This window comes from Atractosteus spatula, chromosome 25 (genome assembly GCF_055471065.1).
Source record: "Atractosteus spatula isolate fAtrSpa1 chromosome 25, fAtrSpa1.hap1, whole genome shotgun sequence".
NCBI classification, from domain to species: Eukaryota; Metazoa; Chordata; class Actinopteri; order Semionotiformes; family Lepisosteidae; genus Atractosteus; species Atractosteus spatula.
Genome location: NC_142730.1, coordinates 6,342,397 through 6,360,320, shown reverse-complemented (window position 1 = coordinate 6,360,320; position 17,924 = coordinate 6,342,397). Strand labels below are relative to the sequence as shown.

The 17,924-nt window shown below is 40.7% G+C and overlaps 1 protein-coding gene across 2 annotated transcripts in view; it reads left to right on the top strand.

Annotated features, from left to right (window-relative positions):
- il6r (interleukin 6 receptor) overlaps positions 1 to 17,924 on the top strand; it is a 73,049-nt gene that overhangs the window by 10,469 nt on the left and 44,656 nt on the right. Inside the window, exons 6-8 of one of the 2 annotated variants that reach the window (XM_088905715.1) lie at positions 1,925 to 2,072; positions 3,664 to 3,719; positions 4,301 to 4,376. In XM_088905715.1, coding sequence (XP_088761841.1) covers positions 1,925 to 2,072; positions 3,664 to 3,719; positions 4,301 to 4,376 — 280 coding nt within the window. Of the gene's footprint in view, positions 1 to 1,924; positions 2,073 to 3,660; positions 3,720 to 4,300; positions 4,377 to 17,924 lie in introns of both variants that reach the window. The other variant, XM_088905714.1, reaches the window with a different exon arrangement.

The following is a 17,924-nucleotide window of genomic DNA, read 5'->3' as shown; positions in this document are numbered from 1 at the left end:
AGTCCAGAGATCACTGGTCCAGTCTGGGTCACACTGTAACCCTACAGTCCAGAGATCACTGGTCCAGTCTGGGTCACACTGTAACCCTACACTCCAGAGGTCACTGGCCCAGTCTGGGTCACACTGTAACCCTACAGTCCAGAGGTCACTGGTCCAGTCTGGGCTGGGTCACACTGTAACCCTACAGTCCAGAGATCGCTGGTCCAGTCTGGGTCACACTGTAACCCTACAGTCCAGAGATCACTGGTCCAGTCTGGGTCACACTGTAACCCTACACTCCAGAGGTCACTGGTCCAGTCTGGGTCACACTGTAACCCTACAGTCCAGAGGTCACTGGTCCAGTCTGGGCCGGGTCACACTGTAACCCTACAGTCCAGAGATCGCTGGTCCAGTCTGGGTCACACTGTAACCCTACAGTCCAGAGATCACTGGTCCAGTCTGGGTCACACTGTAACCCTACAGTCCAGAGATCACTGGTCCAGTCTGGATCACACTGTAACCCTACAGTCCAGAGATCGCTGGTCCAGTCTGGGCCGGGTCACACTGTAACCCTACAGTCCAGAGATCACTGGTCCAGTCTGGGTCACACTGTAGCCCTACAGTCCAGAGATCGCTGGTCCAGTCTGGGTCACACTGTAACCCTACAGTCCAGAGATCACTGGTCCAGTCTGGGTCACACTGTAACCCTACAGTCCAGAGATTGCTGGTCCAGTCTGGGTCACACTGTAACCCTACAGTCCAGAGATCACTGGTCCAGTCTGGGTCACACTGTAACCCTACAGTCCAGAGATCACTGGTCCAGTCTGGGTCACACTGTAACCCTACAGTCCAGAGATCACTGGTCCAGTCTGGGCCGGGTCACACTGTAACCCTACAGTCCAGAGGTCACTGGTCCAGTCTGGGTCACACTGTAACCCTACAGTCCAGAGATCGCTGGTCCAGTCTGGGCCAGGTCACACTGTAACCCTACAGTCCAGAGATCACCGGTCCAGTCTGGGCTGGGTCACACTGTAACCCTACAGTCCAGAGATCACTGGTCCAGTCTGGGTCACACTGTAACCCTACAGTCCAGAGATCACTGGTCCAGTCTGGGCCAGGTCACACTGTAACCCTACAGTCCAGAGATCACTGGTCCAGTCTGGGCTGGGTCACACTGTAACCCTACAGTCCAGTGATCACTGGTCCAGTCTGGGTCACACTGTAACCCTACAGTCCAGAGATCACTGGTCCAGTCTGGGCCAGGTCACACTGTAACCCTACAGTCCAGAGATCACTGGTCCAGTCTGGGTCACACTGTAACCCTACAGTCCAGAGATCGCTGGTCCAGTCTGGGCCGGGTCACACTGTAACCCTACAGTCCAGAGATCACTGGTCCAGTCTGGGTCACACTGTAACCCTACAGTCCAGAGATCGCTGGTCCAGTCTGGGTCACACTGTAACCCTACAGTCCAGAGATCGCTGGTCCAGTCTGGGCCGGGTCACACTGTAACCCTACAGTCCAGAGATCACTGGTCCAGTCTGGGCCGGGTCACACTGTACCCCTACAGTCCAGAGATCACTGGTCCAGTCTGGGTCACACTGTAACCCTACAGTCCAGAGATCACTGGTCCAGTCTGGGTCACACTGTAACCCTACAGTCCAGAGATCACTGGTCCAGTCTGGGCCGGGTCGTACTGTAGCCCTACAGTCCAGAGATCGCTGGTCCGGTCTGGGCTGGGTCGTACTGTAACCCTACAGTCCATTAGTTCCAGTCTTGGCTCTTGTGTTATACTGTACTCCTGTAGCTCACAGGTAGGTAGTGTTAAGATATACAGCACTTGGTTCTCATAGACCTTCCACAGTTTCTACAGGTTTCTACAGCTGTCTGGGGTGAAGGTGCTGGGGTGGGGCTCTGTAGTCATTTCACCCCTCCTCTCCCCCACAGCAAGTGGTCAGCACCCAGAGCACAGGGTACACCATCACAGACGCCCTGCCTCACGTCTCCTATCTGGTGCGGGTTCGAGCCCGGGAGGAGTTCGACAACGGTCAGTGGAGCGACTGGAGCTCATCGGCGTACGGCCACACCTGGACAGGTAGGAGGCGTGGTCAGTTAGCCTGTCCTTTCTGGACAGTCAGGTCTACCTGTGTCCAGTTTGTATGTCCAGGCTGTGGTCACTGACCCTCTCCTCTTGGGACAGCCAGGTCTGTCTGTGTCCAGACTGTATGTCCAGGCTGTGGTCACTGAGCCTGTCCTCTCTGGACAGCCAGGTCTGTCTGTGTCCAGTGTGTATGTCCAGGCTGTGGTCACTGAGCCTGTCCTCTCTGGACAGCCAGGTCTGTCTGTGTCCAATCCGTATGTCCAGGCTGTGGTCACTGAGCCTGTCCTCTCTGGACAACCAGGTTTGTCTGTGTCCAGTGTGTATGTCCAGGCTGTGGTCACTGAGCCTGTCCTCTCTGGACAACCAGGTCTGTCTGCATCCAATCCGTATGTCCAGGCTATGGTCACTGAGCCTGTCCTTCAGGATCTGTTTCTCCTTGTTGTCTCCTGCCCAGCCCTGAGTCTGTCTCTGCCTGCTCTCAGGACTTGCCACAGCTGTGGGCTGTGTTTCTGGGACAGAGATGAGCTTTTCCATGACTGCGCACTCGTGGTCTCGCAGTGACTGTGCAGTGCCTCTCCACGCTCGGCTGAGTGGTTTTATGAGTAAAAATAAAACCAGCATCCGTTGACATCTGGCCCACCGCCACCAGCTCGCTAATCCCCCTCCCTCGCTGGCAGTCTCTCTGCCTCCCGTGTCTCCAGGGCGACCCTGCGCCACGCGTGGAGAGGCTGGGCAGCGTGGGCTTAGCGTGGTGCTGAGAGATACGGGAATGGGGCGTAATGGAAACGTCAGACTGTGTGCATGTGACTCTGCAGAGCCAGCAGCTGTGAAGACAGAGGTTTCCTCTCAGATGGGGATGGGGGGGGGGCACAGGATTCTGTTTGCTGGTGCCAGTGTAATCAAGGTAAAAGCACAGTACAGTGCAGTAAAGCCCAGTGAAATCAGGGTAAAGCACAGTACAGTGCAGTAAAGCTCAGTGAGATCATGGTAAAAGCACAGCACAGTAAAGCCCAGTGAGATCAGGGTAAAAGCACAGTACAGTGCAGTAAAGCCCAGTGAGATCAGGGTAAAAGCACAGTACAGAGCAGTAAAGCCCAGTGAGATCAGGGTAAAAGCACAGTACACAGCAGTAAAGTCCAGTGAGATTAGTGTAAAAGCACAGTACAGTACAGTAAAGCCCAGTGAGATCAGGGTAAAAGCACAGTACAGAGCAGTAACGTCCAGTGAGATTAGGGTAAAAGCACAGTACAGTACAGTAAAGCCCAGTGAGATCAGGGTGAAAGCGCAGTACAGTGCAGTAAAGCCCAGTGAGACTGTGGTAAAACCAGACTATATCATGCTACCTAGGAGTAGAGTTAATATTAGGGTCATTTTAGGTCAAGGGTAAGGTTAGATTGCAGGTTAACCCTAAGCTAAACCTGAGCCTATCTTTTACTAGAAGTGACCTTCATCAGCCCTTTTAATCAAGTAATCAATCAGTCGAGTAATTGAAGTGCTGGTTGGTTCTACGTCCTGGAGAAGCCCATCCTCACAGCCAACCATCAGACGAGGGGCCTCACTGACCCTCTGTGTCTTCTCTCAGCAGCTCCGGAGCCCAGCACACATCACAGCAAGGCTGCAGGCACGGACTCAGCGCTCGTCGTGAGTGTCATCACACCATCGTCATCATCACAGCTGTGGAGTAACTGTACAGACACTCAGTCCAGCTCCTTGTATCTTCACACTAACACTCCTTCATCATCCTTCATCATGCTACCTAGATCATCAGAGCTGTGGAGTAACTGTAAAGACACTCAGTCCAGCTCCTCTGTATCTTCACATGAACACTCCTTCATCATCATCAGAGCTGTAGAGTAACTGTACAGACACTCAGTCCAGCTCCTCTGTATCTTCACACTAACACTCCTTCATCATCATCAGAGCTGTAGAGTAACTGTACAGACACTCAGTCCAGCTCCTCTGTATCTTCACATGAACACTCCTTCATCATCATCAGAGCTGTAGAGTCACTGTACAGACACTCAGTCCAGCTCCTCTGTATCTTCACACTAACACTCCTTCATCATCATCAGAGCTGTAGAGTCACTGTACAGACACTCAGTCCAGCTCCTCTGTATCTTCACATTAACACTCCTTCATCATCATCAGAGCTGTAGAGTAACTGTATAGAAGCGGTCTGACTCTGTCTCGGTGTGCAGTGTGTAACTCAGTCTCTCTCTCAGTCCACTGTGAGCTTGGCCAAGGATCCAGATGTCTTCCTGCTTGAGGGCTCTGGTATGTACGAGGACCCCCCACCAGGTGAGTGTATCTTGACACCCCCTAAACTAGTTGCATGCTTGCCATTCTGTCTAACTGTCGCCCTGCTGTCCCGCTGTCTGTCTGACTGTCTCCTTGCTCTGTTATGGGAAGTCAAATATAACTCTGCTATAGCCATTAAGATGTTCTTCTGACTTCATTTGTTTAATTTAGCAGACTGAGCGACAATTGTGTAACACAGCTGTGTTTGCTGTGTGTGTGCATGGTCACAGAGTGAGTGTGTGTGTATTTGCAGGGTTACAGGGTCTGGGTGAGTTTGTATGTGTGTATATGTGCATGTGTGAACATGTGTGTGAGTATGTGTATATGTGCATGTTTATACGTTTGTGAGTGTTTGTGCATGTGTGTACGTGTGACTATGTGCATATATGAATGTGTGTGATTGTGAGTGTGTGTAGATTCGTGTGAGTATGTGTAGATGCGTGAATATACATGTGTATGAATGTGTGTAGATATGTGTGTATATGTCTATCAATGTGTGAAGATGTGTGAGTGTGTATATGTGCATGAGTGTGTGTATATGTGGCTAGATGTGTGTGAGTGTCTGTACAGTAATTCTTTTCAGACAAATATTTTGATGCGCTGAGATATATTTTCTGCTTAAATGAGAGTTAGGTTGCAGTGAAGAAAATCTGAGCCCTAACCCTAACTGCCCAAACCCTTAGCTAGGGTTAGGGTTAGCATTATTAGAAAACATAGAGGATGTTTGATGGCGTGGCTGTGTTTTAGGACAGAAGTGAAATGTAGGAAAAGTGTTATTTTAATGTTCTCTGCACATTTTTTTTCATGCATATATGGCTCTATATACTGCATTGCCCTAAATGGGGATGTTGTCTAAATCCCCGAAAAGCAAAAGATTGAAAGAAAGTGTTTAAATGTCTCATTCTGTTGCATTTGGCATTTTATGCACTGGCATTTTAATAGGTGTAGCTAAAATTCATTGAGTTTTCCAGACTCTTAAGCTATTTAACGCTGATACCATGCTCATGGAGAGCACCATTCCACACGAAATTTGCAATAACAGAATTCTTGTCAAAAAATGAAATTGTACCATAGTTGATACATTTTGTTTGTTGTGGGAAGGCTGCTAAATCTTTTCAGATTAATATTTTGATGCCCTGAGTTATATTTTCTGCTTAAATGAGTGTTAGGTTGCATTGAAGAAAATCTGAGCCCTAACCCAAACTGCCCAAACCCTTAGCTAGGGTTAGGGTTAGCATTATTAGAAAACATAGAGGATGTTTGATGGCATGGCTGTGTTTTAGGACAGAAGTGAAATGTAGGAAAAGTGTTATTTTAATGTTCTCTGCACATTTTTTTTTCTTGCATATATGGCTCTATATACTGCATTGCCCTAAATGGGGATGTTGTCTAAATCCCCGAAAAGCAAAAGATTGAAAGAAAGTGTTTAAATGTCTCATTCTGTTGCATTTGGCATTGAATGCACTGGCATTTTAATAGGTGTAGCTAAAATTTATTGAATTTCCCAGACTCTTAAGCTATTTAACGCTTATACCATGCTCATGGAGAGCACCATTCCACACAAAATTTCCAATAACAGAATTCTTGTCAAAAAATGAAATTGTTTCACAGTTGATACATTTTGTTTGTTGTGGCAAGGCTGCTAAGTCTTTTCAGATTAATACTTTGATGCCCTGAGTTATATTTTCTGTTTAAATGAGTGTTAGGTTGCATTGAAGAAAATCTGAGCTCTAACCCTAACTGCCCAAACCCTTAGCTAGGGTTAGGGTTAGCATTATTAGAAAACATAGAGGATGTTTGATGGCATGGCTGTGGTTTAGGACAGAAGTGAAATGTAGGAAAAGTGTTATTTTAATGTTCTCTGCACATTTTTTTTCTTGCATATATGGCTCTATATACTGCATTGCCCTAAATGGGGATGTTGTCTAAATCCCCGAAAAGCAAAAGATTGAAAGAAAGTGTTTAAATGTCTCATTCTGTTGCATTTGGCATTGAATGCACTGGCATTTTAACAGGTGTAGCTAAAATTTATTGAGTTTCCTAGACTCTTAAGCTATTTAACGCTGATACCATGCTCATGGAGAGCACCATTCCACACGTAATTTGCAATAACAGAATTCTTGTCAAGAAGTGAAATTGTTTCACAGTTGATACATTTTGTTTGTTGTGGAAAGGCTGCTAAGTCTTTTCAGATTAATACTTTGATGCCCTGGGTTATATTTTCTGCTTACATGAGAGTTAGGTTGCATTGAAGAAAATCTGAGCCCTAACCCTAACTACCCAAACCCTTAGCTAGGGTTAGGGTTAGCATTATTAGAAAACATAGAGGATGTTTGATGGCATGGCTGTGTTTTAGGACAGAAGTGAAATGTAGGAAAAGTGTTATTTTAATGTTCTCTGCACATTTTTTTTCTTCCATATATGGCTCTATATACTGCATTGCCCTTAATGGGGATGTTGTCTAAATCCCCGAAAGGCAAAAGATTGAAAGAAAGTGTTTAAATGTCTCATTCTGTTGCATTTGGCATTGAATGCAGTGGCATTTTAATAGGTGTAGCTAAAATTCATTGAGTTTTCCAGACTCTTAAGCTATTTAACGCTGATACCATGCTCATGGAGAGCACCATTCCACACAATATTTCCAATAACAGAATACTTGTCAAAAAATGAAATTGTTTCACATTTGATACATTTTGTTAGTTGTGGCAAGGCTGCTAAGGCCTTTCAGACTATTATTGTGATGCCCTGGGTTATATTTTCTGCTTAAATGAGAGTTAGGTTGCAGTGAAGAAAATCTGAGCCCTAACCCTAACTGCCCAAACCCTTAGCTAGGGTTAGGGTTAGCATTATTAGAAAACATAGAGGATGTTTGATGGCATGGCTGTGTTTTAGGACAGAAGTGAAATGTAGGAAAAGTGTTATTTTAATGTTCTCTGCACATTTTTTTTCTTCCATATATGGCTCTATATACTGCATTGCCCAAAATGGGGATATTGTCTAAATCCCCGAAAAGCAAAAGATTGAAAGAAAGTGTTTAAATGTCTCATTCTGTTGCATTTGGCATTGAATGCAGTGGCATTTTAATAGGTGTAGCTAAAATTAATTGAGTTTTCCAGACTCTTAAGATATTTAACGCTGATAACATGCTCATGGAGAGCACCATTCCACACAATATTTCCAATAACAGAATTCTCGTCAAAAAATGAAATTATACCACAGTTGATACATTTTCTTTGTTGTGGCAAGGCTGCTAAGTCTTTTCAGATTAATACTTTGATGCCCTGGGTTATATTTTCTGCTTAAATGAGAGTTAGGTTGCATTGAGGAAAATCTGAGCCCTAACCCTAACTGCCCAAACCCTTAGCTAGGGTTAGGGTTAGCATTATTAGAAAACATAGAGGATGTTTGATGGTATGGCTGTGTTTTAGGACAGAAGTGAAATGTAGGAAAAGTGTTATTTTAATGTTCTCTGTACATTTTTTTTCTTGCATATATGGCTCTATATACTGCATTGCCCTTAATGGGGATGTTGTCTAAATCCCCGAAAAGCAAAAGATTGAAAGAAAGTGTTTAAATGTCTCATTCTGTTGCATTTGGCATTGAATGCAGTGGCATTTTAATAGGTGTAGCTAAAATTTATTGGGTTTTCCAGACTCTTAAGCTATTTAACGCTGATACCATGCTCATGGAGAGCACCATTCCACACGAAATTTGCAATAACAGCATACTTGTCAAAAAGTGAAATTGTATCACTGTTGATACATTTTGTTTGTTGTGGCAAGGCTGCTAAGTCATTCCAGACTAATACTTTGATGCCCTGGGTTATATTTTCTGCTTAAATGAGAGTTAGGTTGCATTGAAGAAAATCTGAACCCTAACCCTAACTACCCAAACCCTTAGCTAGGGTTAGGGTTAGCATTATTAGAAAACATAGAGGATGTTTGATGGTATGGCTGTATTTTAGGACAGAAGTGAAATGTAGGAAAAGTATTATTTTAATGTTCTCTGTACATTTTTTTTTCTTGCATATATGGCTCTATATACTGCATTGCCCTTAATGGGGATGTTGTCTAAATCCCTGAAAGGCAAAAGATTGAAAGAAAGTGTTTAAATGTCTCATTCTGTTGCATTTGGCATTGAATTCAGTGGCATTTTAACAGGTGTAGCTAAAATTTATTGGGTTTTCCAGACTCTTAAGCTATTTAACGCTGATACCATGCTCATGGAGAGCACCATTCCACACGAAATTTGCAATAACAGCATACTTGTCAAAAAGTGAAATTCTACCACGTTTGATACATTTTGTTTGTTGTGGCAAGGCTGCTAAGGCCTTTCAGACTATTATTTTGATGTCCTGGGTTATATTTTCTGCTTAAATCAGAGTTAGGTTGCATTGAAGAAAATCTGAGCCCTAACCCTAACTGCCCAAACCCTTAGCTAGGGTTAGGGTTAGCATTATTAGAAAACATAGAGGATGTTTGATGGCATGGCTGTGTTTTAGGACAGAAGTGAAATGTAGGAAAAGTTTTATTTTAATGTTCTCTGCACATTTTTTTTTCTTGCATATATGGCTCTATATACTGCATTGCCCTAAATGGGGATGTTGTCTAAATCCCCGAAAAGCAAAAGATTGAAAGAAAGTGTTTAAATGTCTCATTCTGTTGCATTTGGCATTGAATGCACTGGCATTTTAATAGGTGTAGCTAAAATTTATTGAGTTTTCCAGACTCTTAAGCTATTTAACGCTGATACCATGCTCATGGAGAGCACCATTCCACACAAAATTTCCAATAACAGAATTCTTGTCAAAAAATGAAATTGTACCACAGTTGATACATTTTGTTTGTTGTGGCAAGGCTGCTAAGTCATTCCAGACTAATATTTTGATGCCCTGGGTTATATTTTCTGCTTAAATGAGAGTTAGGTTGCAGTGAAGAAAATCTGAGCCCTAACCCTAACTGCCCAAACCCTTAGCTAGGGTTAGGGTTAGCATTATTAGAAAACATAGAGGATGTTTGATGGCATGGCTGTGTTTTAGGACAGAAGTGAAATGTAGGAAAAGTGTTATTTTAATGTTCTCTGCACATTTGTTTTTTCTTGCATATATGGCTCTATATACTGCATTGCCCTCAATGGGGATATTGTCTAAATCCCCAAAAGGCAAAAGATTGAAAGAAAGTGTTTAAATGTCTCAATCTGTTGCATTTGGCATTGAATGCACTGGCATTGAATGCACTGGCATTTTAAGAGGTGCAGCTAAACTTTTTTGGGTTTTCCAGACTCTTCAGCTATTTAACGCTGATACCATGCTCATGGAGAGCACCATTCCACACAAAAGTTGCAATAACAGAATACTTCTCAAAAAATGAAATTGTTTCAAAGTTGATACATTTTGTTAGTTGTGGCAAGGCTGCTAAGGCCTTTCAGACTATTATTTTGATGCCCTGGGTTATATTTTCTGCTTAAATGAGAGTTAGGTTGCATTGAGGAAAATCTGAGCCCTAACCCTAACTGCCCAAACCCTTAGCTAGGGTTAGGGTTAGCATTATTAGAAAACATAGAGGATGTTTGATGGCATAGCTGTGTTTTAGGACAGAAGTGAAATGTAGGAAAAGTGTTATTTTAATGTTCTCTGCACATTTTGTTTTCTTGCATATATGGCTCTATATACTGCATTGCTCTAAATGGGGATATTGTCTAAATCCCCGAAAAGCAAAAGATTGAAAGAAAGTGTTTTAAAGTCTCATTCTGTTGCATTTGGCATTGAATGCACTGGCATTTTAATAGGTGTAGCTAAAATTTATTGAGTTTTCCAGACTCTTAAGCTATTTAACGCTGATACCATGCTCATGGAGAGCACCATTCCACACAAAATTTCCAATAACAGAATTCTTGTCAAAAAGTGAAATTGTATCACTGTTGATACATTTTGTTTGTTGTGGCAAGGCTGCTAAGTCATTCCAGACTAATACTTTGATGCCCTGGGTTATATTTTCTGCTTCAATGAGAGTTAGGTTGCAGTGAAGAAAATCTGAGCCCTAACCCTAACTGCCCAAACCCTTAGCTAGGGTTAGGGTTAGCATTATTAGAAAACATAGAGGATGTTTGATGGCATGGCTGTGTTTTAGGACAGAAGTGAAATGTAGGAAAAGTGTTATTTTAATGTTCTCTGCACATTTTTTTTTCTTGCATATATGGCTCTATATACTGCATTACCCTAAATGGGGATATTGTCTAAATCCCCGAAAGGCAAAAGATTTAAAGAAAGTGTTTAAATGTCTCAATCTGTTGCATTTGGCATTGAATGCAGTGGCATTTTAAGAGGTGCAGCTAAACTTTTTTGGGTTTTCCAGACTCTTAAGGTATTTAACGCTGATACCATGCTCATGGAGAGCACCATTCCACACAAAATTTGCAATAACAGAATACTTGTCAAAAAATGAAATTGTTTCACATTTGATACATTTTGTTAGTTGTGGCAAGGCTGCTAAGGCCTTTCAGACTATTATTTTGATGCCCTGGGTTATATTTTCTGCTTAAATGAGAGTTAGGTTGCATTGAAGAAAATCTGAACCCTAACCCTAAGTGCCCAAACCCTTAGCTAGGGTTAGGGTTAGCATTATTAGAAAACAAAGAGGATGTTTGATGGTATGGCTGTGTTTTAGGACAGAAGTGAAATGTAGGAAAAGTGTTATTTTAATGTTCTCTGCACATTTTTTTTTCTTGCATATATGGCTCTATATACTGCATTGCCCTAAATGGGGATGTTGTCTAAATCCCCGAAAGGCAAAAGATTGAAAGAAAGTGTTTAAATGTCTCATTCTGTTGCATTTGGCATTGAATGCAGTGGCATTTTAATAGGTGTAGCTAAAATTAATTGTGTTTTTCAGACTCTTAAGATATTTAACGCTGATAACATGCTCATGGAGAGCACCATTCCACACAATATTTCCAATAACAGAATTCTTGTCAAAAAATGAAATTGTACCACAGTTGATACATTTTCTTTGTTGTGGCAAGGCTGCTAAGTCATTCCAGACTAATACTTTGATGCCCTGGGTTATATTTTCTGCTTAAATGAGAGTTAGGTTGCAGTGAAGAAAATCTGAGCCCTAACCCTAACTGCCCAAACCCTTAGCTAGGGTTAGGGTTAGCATTATTAGAAAACATAGAGGATGTTTGATGGCATGGCTGTGTTTTAGGACAGAAGTGAAATGTAGGAAAAGTGTTATTTTAATGTTCTCTGCACATTTTTTTTTTTGCATATATGGCTCTATATACTGCATTGCCCTTAATGGGGATGTTGTCTAAATCCCTGAAAGGCAAAAGATTGAAAGAAAGTGTTTAAATGTCTCAATCTGTTGCATTTGGCATTGAATGCACTGGCATTTTAAGAGGTGCAGCTAAACTTTTTTGGGTTTTCCAGACTCTTCAGCTATTTAACGCTGATACCATGCTCATGGAGAGCACCATTCCACACAAAATTTGCAATAACAGAATACTTGTCAAAAAATGAAATTGTTTCACATTTGATACATTTTGTTAGTTGTGGCAAGGCTGCTAAGGCCTTTCAGACTATTATTGTGATGCCCTGGGTTATATTTTCTGCTTAAATGAGAGTTAGGTTGCAGTGAAGAAAATCTGAGCCCTAACCCTAACTGCCCAAACCCTTAGCTAGGGTTAGGGTTAGCATTATTAGAAAACATAGAGGATGTTTGATGGCATGGCTGTGTTTTAGGACAGAAGTGAAATGTAGGAAAAGTGTTATTTTAATGTTCTCTGTTCATTTTTTTTTCTTGCATATATGGCTCTATATACTACATTGCCCTTAATGGGGATGTTGTTCAAATCCCTGAAAGGCAAAAGATTGAAAGAGAGTGTTTAAATGTCTCATTCTGTTGCATTTGGCATTGAATGCAGTGGCATTTTAATAGGTGTAGCTAAAATTTATTGGGTTTTCCAGACTCTTAAGCTATTTAACGCTGATAGCATGCTCCTGGAGAGCACCATTCCACACGAAATTTGCAATAACAGCATACTTGTCAAAAACTGAAATTGTACCACGTTTGATACATTTTGTTTGTTGTGGCAAGGCTGCTAAGTCTTTTCAGATTAATATTTTGATGCCCTGAGTTATATTTTCTGCTTAAATGAGTGTTAGGTTGCCTTGAGGAAAATCTGAGCCCTAAACCTAACTGCCCAAACCCTTAGCTAGGGTTAGGGTTAGCATTATTAGAAAACATAGAGGATGTTTGATGGTATGGTTGTGTTTTAGGACAGAAGTGAAATGTAGGAAAAGTGTTATTTTAATGTTCTCTGCACATTTTTTTTTCTTGCATATATGGCTCTATATACTGCATTGCCCTAAATGGGGATGTTGTCTAAATCCCTGAAAGGCAAAAGATTGAAAGAAAGTGTTTAAATGTCTCATTCTGTTGCATTTGGATTTGAATGCAGTGGCATTTTAATAAGTGTAGCTAAAATTTATTGAGTTTTCCAGACTCTGAAGCTATTTAACGCTGATACCATGCTCATGGAGAGCACCATTCCACACGAAATTTGCAATAACAGCATACTTGTCAAAAAGTGAAATTGTACCACAGTTGATACATTTTGTTTGTTTTGGCAAGGCTGCTAAGTCATTCCAGACTAATACTTTGATGCCCTGGGTTATATTTTCTGCTTAAATGAGAGTTAGGTTGCATTGAAGAAAATCTGAGCCCTAACCCTAACTGCCCAAACCCTTAGCTAGGGTTAGGGTTAGCATTATTAGAAAACATAGAGGATGTTTGATGGCATGGCTGTGTTTTAGGACAGACGTGAAATGTAGGAAAAGTGTTATTTTAATGTTCTCTGCACATTTTTTTTTTCTTGCATATATGGCTCTATATACTGCATTACCCTAAATGGGGATATTGTCTAAATCCCCGAAAGGCAAAAGATTGAAAGAAAGTGTTTAAATGTCTCAATCTGTTGCATTTGGCATTGAATGCAGTGGCATTTTAAGAGGTGCAGCTAAACTTTTTTGGGTTTTCCAGACTCTTCAGCTATTTAACGCTGATACCATGCTCATGGAGAGCACCATTCCACACAAAATTTGCAATAACAGAATTCTTGTCAAAAAATGAAATTGTTTCACATTTGATACATTTTGTTAGTTGTGGCAAGGCTGCTAAGGCCTTTCAGACTATTATTTTGATGCCCTGGGTTATATTTTCTGCTTAAATGAGAGTTAGGTTGCATTGAAGAAAATCTGAACCCTAACCCTAAGTGCCCAAACCCTTACCTAGGGTTAGGGTTAGCATTATTAGAAAACAAAGAGGATGTTTGATGGTATGGCTGTGTTTTAGGACAGAAGTGAAATGTAGGAAAAGTGTTATTTTAATGTTCTCTGCACATTTTTTTTTCTTGCATATATGACTCTATATACTGCATTGCCCTAAATGGGGATGTTCTCTAAATCCCCTAAAAGCAAAAGATTGAAAGAAAGTGTTTAAATGTCTCATTCTGTTGCATTTGGCATTGAATGCAGTGGCATTTTAACAGGTGTAGCTAAAATTTATTGAGTTTTCCCGACTCTTAAGGTATTTAACGCTGATAACATGCTCATGGAGAGCACCATTCCACACAATATTTCCAATAACAGAATTCTCGTCAAAAAATGAAATTGTACCACAGTTGATACATTTTTTTAGTTGTGGCAAGGCTGCTAAGTCTTTTCAGATTAATACTTTGATGCCCTGGGTTATATTTTCTGCTTAAATGAGCGTTAGGTTGCATTGAAGAAAATCTGAACCCTAACCCTAACTACCCAAACCCTTAGCTAGGGTTAGGGTTAGCATTATTAGAAAACATAGAGGATGTTTGATGGTATGGCTGTGTTTTAGGACAGAAGTGAAATGTAGGAAAAGTGTTATTTTAATGTTCTCTGTACATTTTTTTTCTTGCATATATGGCTCTATATACTGCATTGCCCTTAATGGGGATGTTGTCTAAATCCCGGAAAGGCAAAAGATTGAAAGAAAGTGTTTAAATGTCTCATTCTGTTGCATTTGGCATTGAATTCAGTGGCATTTTAATAGGTGTAGCTGAAATTTATTGGGTTTTCCAGACTCTTAAGCTATTTAACGCTGATACCATGCTCATGGAGAGCACCATTCCACACGAAATTTGCAATAACAGCATACTTGTCAAAAAGTGAAATTCTACCACGTTTGATACATTTTGTTTGTTGTGGCAAGGCTGCTAAGTCTTTCCAGACTAATACTTTGATGCCCTGGGTTATATTTTCTGCTTAAATGAGAGTTAGGTTGCATTGAAGAAAATCTGAGCCCTAACCCTAACTGCCCAAACCCTTAGCTAGGGTTAGGGTTAGCATTATTAGAAAACATAGAGGATGTTTGATGGCATGGCTGTGTTTTAGGACAGAAGTGAAATGTGGGAAAAGTGTTATTTTAATGTTCTCTGCACATTTTATTTTCTTGCATATATGGCTTTATATACTGCATTGCCCTAAATGGGGATGTTGTCAAAATCTCCGAAAAGCAAAAGATTGAAAGAAAGTGTTTAAATGTCTCATTCTGTTGCATTTGGCATTGAATGTAGTGGCATTTTAATAGGTGTAGCTAAAATTTATTGAGGTTTCCAGACTCTTAAGGTATTTAACGCTGATACCGTGCTCATGGAGAGCACCATTCCACACAAAATTTCCAATAACAGAATTCTTGTCAAAAAATGAAATTGTACCACATTTGATACATTTTGTTTGTTGTGGCAAGGCTGCTAAGTCTTTCCAGACTAATACTTTGATTCCCTGGGTTATATTTTCTGCTTAAATGAGAGTTAGGTTGCATTGAGGAATATCTGAACCCTAACCCTAACTGCCCAAACCCTTAGCTAGGGTTAGGGTTAGCATTATTAGAAAACATAGAGGATGTTTGATGGCATGGTTTTGTTTTAGGACAGAAGTGAAATGTAGGAAAAGTGTTATTTTAATGTTCTCTGCACATTTTTTTTTCTTGCATATATGGCTCTATATACTGCATTGCCCTAAATGGGGATGTTGTCTAAATCCCCGAAAGGCAAAAGATTGAAAGAAAGTGTTTAAATGTCTCATTCTGTTGCATTTGGCATTGAATGCAGTGGCATTTTAATAGGTGTAGCTAAAATTAATTGAGTTTTCCAGACTCTTAAGATATTTAACGCTGATAACATGCTCATGGAGAGCACCATTCCACACAGTATTTCCAATAACAAAATTCTTGTCAAAAAATGAAATTGTACCACAGTTGATACATTTTCTTTGTTGTGGCAAGGCTGCTAAGTCTTTTCAGATTAATACTTTGATGCCCTGGGTTATATTTTCTGCTTAAATGAGCGTTAGGTTGCATTGAAGAAAATCTGAACCCTAACCCTAACTACCCAAACCCTTAGCTAGGGTTAGGGTTAGCATTATTAGAAAACATAGAGGATGTTTGATGGTATGGCTGTGTTTTAGGACAGAAGTGAAATGTAGGAAAAGTGTTATTTTAATGTTCTCTGCACATTTTTTTTTCTTGCATATATGGCTCTATATATTGCATTGCCCTAAATGGGGATGTTGTCTACAGTAAATCCCCGAAAAGCAAAAGATTGAAAGAAAGTGTTTAAATGTCTCATTCTGTTGCATTTGGCATTGAATGCACTTTCATTTTAACAGGTGTAGCTAATCTTTATTGGGTTTTCCAGACTCTTAAGCTATTTAACGCTGATACCATGCTCATGGAGAGCACCATTCCACACGAAATTTGCAATAACAGCATACTTGTCAAAAAGTGAAATTGTACCACAGCTGATACATTTTGTTAGTTGTGGCAAGGCTGCTAAGGCCTTTCAGACTATTATTTTGATGCCCTGGGTTATATTTTCTGCTTAAATGAGAGTTAGGTTGCATTGAAGAAAATCTGAGCCCTAACCCTAACTGCCCAAACCCTTAGCTAGGGTTAGGGTTAGCATTATTAGAAAACATAGAGGATGTTTGATGGCATGGCTGTGTTTTAGGACAGAAGTGAAATGTAGGAAAAGTTTTATTTTAATGTTCTCTGCACATTTTTTTTTCTTGCATATATGGCTCTATATACTGCATTGCCCTAAATGGGGATGTTGTCTAAATCCCCGAAAAGCAAAAGATTGAAAGAAAGTGTTTAAATGTCTCATTCTGTTGCATTTGGCATTGAATGCACTGGCATTTTAATAGGTGTAGCTAAAATTTATTGAGTTTTCCAGACTCTTAAGCTATTTAACGCTGATACCATGCTCATGGAGAGCACCATTCCACACAAAATTTCCAATAACAGAATTCTTGTCAAAAAATGAAATTGTACCACAGTTGATACATTTTGTTAGTTGTGTCAAGGCTGCTAAGTCATTCCAGACTAATATTTTGATGCCCTGGGTTATATTTTCTGCTTAAATGAGAGTTAGGTTGCATTGAAGAAAATCTGAGCCCTAACCCTAACTGCCCAAACCCTTAGCTAGGGTTAGGGTTAGATTTATTAGAAAACATAGAGGATGTTTGATGGCATGGCTGTGTTTTAGGACAGAAGTGAAATGTAGGAAAAGTGTTATTTTAATGTTCTCTGCACATTTTTTTTTCTTGCATATATGGCTCTATATACTGCATTGCCCTAAATGGGGATATTGTCTAAATCCCCAAAAGGCAAAAGATTGAAAGAAAGTGTTTAAATGTCTCAATCTGTTGCATTTGGCATTGAATGCACTGGCATTGAATGCACTGGCATTTTAAGAGGTGCAGCTAAACTTTTTTGGGTTTTCCAGACTCTTCAGCTATTTAACGCTGATACCATGCTCATGGAGAGCACCATTCCACACAAAAGTTGCAATAACAGAATACTTCTCAAAAAATGAAATTGTTTCAAAGTTGATACATTTTGTTAGTTGTGGCAAGGCTGCTAAGGCCTTTCAGACTATTATTTTGATGCCCTGGGTTATATTTTCTGCTTAAATGAGAGTTAGGTTGCATTGAGGAAAATCTGAGCCCTAACCCTAACTGCCCAAACCCTTAGCTAGGGTTAGGGTTAGCATTATTAGAAAACATAGAGGATTTTTGATGGCATGGCTGTGTTTTAGGACAGAAGTGAAATGTAGGAAAAGTGTTATTTTAATGTTCTCTGCACATTTTTTTTTCTTGCATATATGGCTCTACATACTGCATTGCCCTAAATAGAGATGTTGTCTAAATCTCCGATAAGCAAAAGATTGAAAGAAAGTGTTTAAATGTCTCAATCTGTTGCATTTGGCATTGAATGCAGTGGCATTTTAAGAGGTGCAGCTAAACTTTTTTGGGTTTTCCAGACTCTTAAGGTATTTAACGCTGATACCATGCTCATGGAGAGCACCATTCCACACAAAATTTGCAATAACAGAATACTTGTCAAAAAATGAAATTGTTTCACATTTGATACATTTTGTTAGTTGTGGCAAGGCTGCTAAGGCCTTTCAGACTATTATTTTGATGCCCTGGGTTATATTTTCTGCTCAAATGAGAGT